Source organism: Mizuhopecten yessoensis, unplaced genomic scaffold, assembly GCF_002113885.1.
Source record: "Mizuhopecten yessoensis strain PY_sf001 unplaced genomic scaffold, ASM211388v2 scaffold8463, whole genome shotgun sequence".
Classification (NCBI taxonomy): domain Eukaryota; kingdom Metazoa; phylum Mollusca; class Bivalvia; order Pectinida; family Pectinidae; genus Mizuhopecten; species Mizuhopecten yessoensis.
Genome location: NW_018407560.1, coordinates 45,779 through 50,940, shown reverse-complemented (window position 1 = coordinate 50,940; position 5,162 = coordinate 45,779). Strand labels below are relative to the sequence as shown.

Below are 5,162 nucleotides of genomic sequence, written 5' to 3'. Positions count from 1 at the left end.
AATTAAACAAATGTTGGTCCAAAATGTGATTTCCCTATATAAACTATAGTAAAGTTTACCCCCTCCCCAGGGGGAAACGTGAGACCCCAGGGTCATGAAATTCACAATTTCGGTAAAGCACCTTAAGACCCTTCCATCTATGAAGAGCATTTGATTCTACCATATCTGGGTCTTGAGAAGAAGATTTTTGAAATTTCAGTCAATTCGACCCTTTTTGGCCCCGCCCCTCAGGCCCCTGGGGGCTTGGGACTAAACCTGCAACCAATTTTGTTGACCTTTGTCCATGGAAGGTCCCTGCAAAATTTCATTGAAATTCGTTCTGGGGTTTTGGAGAAGATGTAAATTGTTTACGGACGCACGACGGACGACGGCTGACGGACGACGGACAAAAGGCGATCGCTATAGGTCACTTGAGACTTTGTCTCAGGTGACCTAAATATAATTGTTTGATCAGTCAACATTTTAGCTACCTGGAGCCTACAAACCTGTGTTAACTCTAAAACCCTAGATTTAAGTGACTTCTGTGCAAACTTTGATGTCAATTTTAAACAAGCAATGTTAAAGCCAGGATATCTCCTCCATATAACCAATAAAACGAGACTATAACAAAATAAATTGTTGATGAAAACATCTGCAAACCACCCTGTATTATTAATTGATTTATTTTCAAAACATTTAATTTTTTGTTTGGCTATAGATAGCATCATGTGGACATTTTGATTGTATATTAAAGCACCCTATTCAACAATTCTATAAATTTTCAGCACATAATAGGTAACTGTGCTGTGTGTGTCAGTGCTGTGTGTGTCAGTGCTGTGTGTCAGTGCTGTGTATCAGTGCTGTGTATCAGTGCTGTGTGTGTCAGTGATGTGTGTGTCAGTGCTGTGTGTGTCAGTGCTGTGTGTCAGTGCTGTGTGTGTCAGTGCTGTGTGTGTCAGTGCTGTGTGTGTCAGTGCTGTGTGTCAGCGTTGTGTGTCAGTGTTGTGTGTGTCAGTGTTGTGTGTGTCAGTGCTGTGTGTGTTAGTGCTGTGTGTGTCAGTGCTGTGTGTGTCAGCACTGTGTGTCAGTGCTNTTCAGTACTGTGTGTCAGTGCTGTATGTGTCAGTGCTGTGTGTGTCAGTGCTGTGTGTGTCAGTGCTGTGTGTGTCAGTGCTGTGTGTCAGTGCTGTGTGTGTCAGTGCTGTGTGTGTCAATGCTGTGTGTCAGCGCTGTGTGTCAGTGTTGTGTGTGTCAGTGCTGTGTGTGTCAGTGCTGTGTGTGAGTGCTGTGTGTGTCAGTGCTGTGTATGTCAGTGCTGTGTGTGTCAGTGCTGTGTGTCAGTGCTGTGTTTCAGCGCTGTGTGTCAGTGCTGTTTGACACAATTATTACCAATACATATCCTCCTTATAATGTTACAATGTTGGAACACAGTTCTATAGACAATATCACCGATGTTGGAACACGGTTCTATAGACAATATCACCAATGTTGGAACACGGTTCTATAGACAATATCACCTCTGTTGGAATTCTATAGACAATATCGCCACTGTTGGAACACGGTTCTATAGACAATATCACCAATGTTGGCACACAGTTCTATAGACAATATCACCTCACCGATGTTGGAACACGGTTCTATAGACAATATCACCAATGTTGGAACATGGTTCTATAGACAATATCACCAATGTTGGAACACGGTTCTATAGAAAATATCACCAATGTTGGAACACGGTTCTGTAGACAATATCACCAATGTTGGCACACGGTTCTATAGACAATATCACCAATGTCGGAACACGGTTCTATAGACAATATCACCAATGTCAGAACACGGTTCTATAGACAATATCACCAATGTTGGAAAACGGTTCTATAGACTACCTTAAAGAGTTTAGTAGGATCATGCATCACTATCAAACTTGGCTTACAAGCTTTCATGCAGACTAATTATTTCAGCCCCTATCCTTCTGCTTGATCCACTAACTTAGTCTTAGAGCACAGATTTATAATGTGTCACAGCCAGTCAGTGTCACAGCTAGTCAGTGTCACCACTAGTCAGTGGCACAGCCAGTCAGTGGCACAGCCAGTCAATGTCACAGCTTGTCAGTGTCACAGCTAGTCGTCAGTGTCACAGCCAGTCAGTGTCACAGCTAGTCAGTGTCACAGCTAGTCAGTGTCACCACTAGTCAGTGGCACAGCCAGTCAGTGGCACAGCCAGTCAATGTCACAGCTTGTCAGCAGATCAGCCAGTCAGTGTCACAGCTAGTCGTCAGTGTCACAGCTAGTCAATGTCACAGCCAGTCAGTGGCACAGCTAGTCAGTGTCACAGCCAGTCAGTGTCACAGCTAGTCAGTGTCACAGCTAGTCAGCAGATCAGCTGTCTGCTTACTTTTAGTTGGAACCAAAAATAACTTTGAGTCATTTTTCAACATGTCAATTCAACAAAGTGTTCTACAATGTAAGTCAACTATTACAAAGTGTTCTACAATGTAAGTCAACTATTACAAATTTATCTGCAATGTAAGTCAACTATTCCAAAATCAAGTAAACAGGTTTGAACTGTAACTGTACAGATGCTAATGTTAGGATCAAATTTCACAAATTTTCAGAAAGACTATCAATTTTCAAATTCAATTATCTCACAAATGTTTTATATCTTTTGGATAGAGGGATAAAACAATTCAACAGAGTTACTGTTATAAGGAATTGAGCTGAATGTCTGACAGTCTTAGGTTTAACGTCAAATTCTATCAGTTCCAAACACTTATGTTCTTAATTATCAAAGTGAAAAGAAAAATATAACTGCACCTGTATGACGTTGTGTATCTAAACTGTCAAAAAATATTACAAACTGGTGTTAGACTGGCCCTAAACTTTCATTTAAATGTCCAAATGAAAACTAAATTGCATATTTAAGTGTTTCTCAGTACAGAGACCCGAACATACAAATTGTTATGGTACTGTACTGAAGATGTTTGATCAAATTTTAACTGAATAAAGTAGCATTACTCTGCTTAATTATTTCTAAAAATACCCTGGTTATCATTTTTCTAAATGCATGTACAAAGTTTAATTGAAATAGGTCCTGAAGTTTAGAAGTGACAGTTGTGACATTATTTTAAATAAAAAGGCACAACACTCTAAATTGAGGACGACCAAAAACTAAACGTTTAAAGTCTGGTTTGGTTTCTGCTTCACGTCCTATTAACAGCTATGGTCATGTAAGGACGTGCCAGGTTTTGGTGGTGATGGAGGAAAGCTGGAGTATGCAGCGAAAAACCACCGACGTACGGCCAGTACCTGGTGACTGCCCCATGTAGGCTTTGAGCCTGTGACCCAGTGGTAGAGGCTAGTGATTGAAGATAGTCAGCGACTTAACCACTCGGCCACTGTGACCCAGTGGTAGAGGCTAGTGATTGAAGATAGTCAGACAGAATTTATTTGTGAAGTGAAAACCTTGTGAATGAATTCTCATTAAAAAAATTGTGAAATTTTGCACCCACAAAATAATGGCAATCACAAAGCCTTATAAACACTCGGACATGTGGGTTTCCTATGATTCTGAGAGAATTTGCTTTATCTACAAGTAAACTTAAATAGATTTAGGTATGCTGGACATGTCAGTGTCCCGATTTCTCAGTGTCAGGTCCTTTGTTAGTAGTCCAGCACTGGACATTCAGCAATGTTAATAAAAAAAAATCCCAAGCTAATAAATATTTCCTTATGTTGCATATTTTCTGCATCTTAGGTAAAACCTTAAGTTTACAAAAACGTGTTCCTACAATACTACAGTACAGACATCAAAGGTAACAGTCGTCCGCAGTCTGGACTGTTTACACACCTAAAGTCTACATGTCTGCAGTCTGGACTGTTTACACACCTAAAGTCTACATGTCTGCAGTCTGGACTGTTTACACACCTAAAGTCTACATGTCTGCAGTCATTTGCAGAATTTCAGAATACAAAATCAATCTCAACAGTCAGCAAGTATATGGAATCCATAATAAACTACATGTATCACTTTTGAAGACAAGTTTGATGTCTTTTTGTAAATCTTCACACAAAGCTCCTAATTAAATCCCTATTGTTGAGAATTTGGAGAATTAATCAAGAAAGTTTTTCCTCCCAATAATCACTGTACAAAATTAAAAATCCTTAGTAAATCTCGACGTAGTCCAGCAGAGCGTTAAACATGGTTGAAGCTTTTCTGAGTCTACCGGTACCACCATTACCACCACCAGTGCCACTTTCGCTGAGGGAGGGCGTACTGGCACCATCCACAACCCTCCTGGCACCCTCCTTGTCCAACCCAATCCTTAAACCAAGCTGGGAGGGACCCTGACTGGGGGAGGATGGGAGTCCATGGCCCTTCAAGAAGGACTCTAGTTTAGACATGCAGGCCTCTTGGTAGTCATGAACCCACCTACAGAGGAAACGGGTACAGCATTAGTCCACACGCACCAAACAAGTCAGGCCGCGTACACCATACACTCTTAGTTGTCGTTCAAGTAAACTAACTATTTATAGTTGTTGATCAAGTGGAACCAATTATTTATAGTTGTCGATCAAGTAGACCTAACTATTTATAGTTACCGTTCAAGTAAAACTGACTATTTATAGTTGTTGATCAAATAAAACTGACTATTTATAGTTGTTGTTCACACCAGAGGCAATGTCTGATAACACTAGGAGCTCACACCAGACAATGTCTAATAACACTAGGAGCTCACACCAGAGGCATTGTCTGATAACACTAGGAGCTGACACCAGAGGCATTGTCTGATAACAATAGGAGGTCACATCGAACAATGTCTGATAACACTAGGAGCTCACACCAGAGGCAATGTCTGACTACAATAGGAGCTCACACCTTAGACAATGTCCAATAACACTAAGAGATCACACCAGTGGCAATGTCTGATAACACTAAGAGATCACATCTGAGGCAATGTCTGATAACACAAGGAGCTCACACCAAACAATGTCTGATAACACTAGGAGCTCACACCAGAGGCAATGTCTGATAACACTAGGAGCTCACACCAGACAATGTCTAATAACACTAGGAGCTCACACCAGAGGCATTGTCTGATAACAATAGGAGCTGACACCGGAGGCAATGTCTGATAACGCTATGAGCTCATACCAGAGGCAATGTCTGATAACACTAGGAGCTCA

General features: G+C 41.0%; 1 protein-coding gene across 2 annotated transcripts in view; it reads right to left on the bottom strand.

Moving 5' to 3' along the window:
• Positions 1–5,162, bottom strand: part of LOC110456009 (sterile alpha and TIR motif-containing protein 1-like) — a 39,680-nt gene that overhangs the window by 8,227 nt on the left and 26,291 nt on the right. Inside the window, exon 8 of one of the 2 annotated variants that reach the window (XM_021506520.1) lies at positions 4,128–4,407. The exons of the other annotated variant lie outside the window; for it this stretch is intronic. Within the exon in view, the coding sequence (XP_021362195.1) occupies positions 4,140–4,407 (268 nt within the window). The 3' untranslated portion in view covers positions 4,128–4,139. Of the gene's footprint in view, positions 1–4,127; positions 4,408–5,162 lie in introns of those variants that run through there. 2 annotated transcript variants of the gene reach the window in all.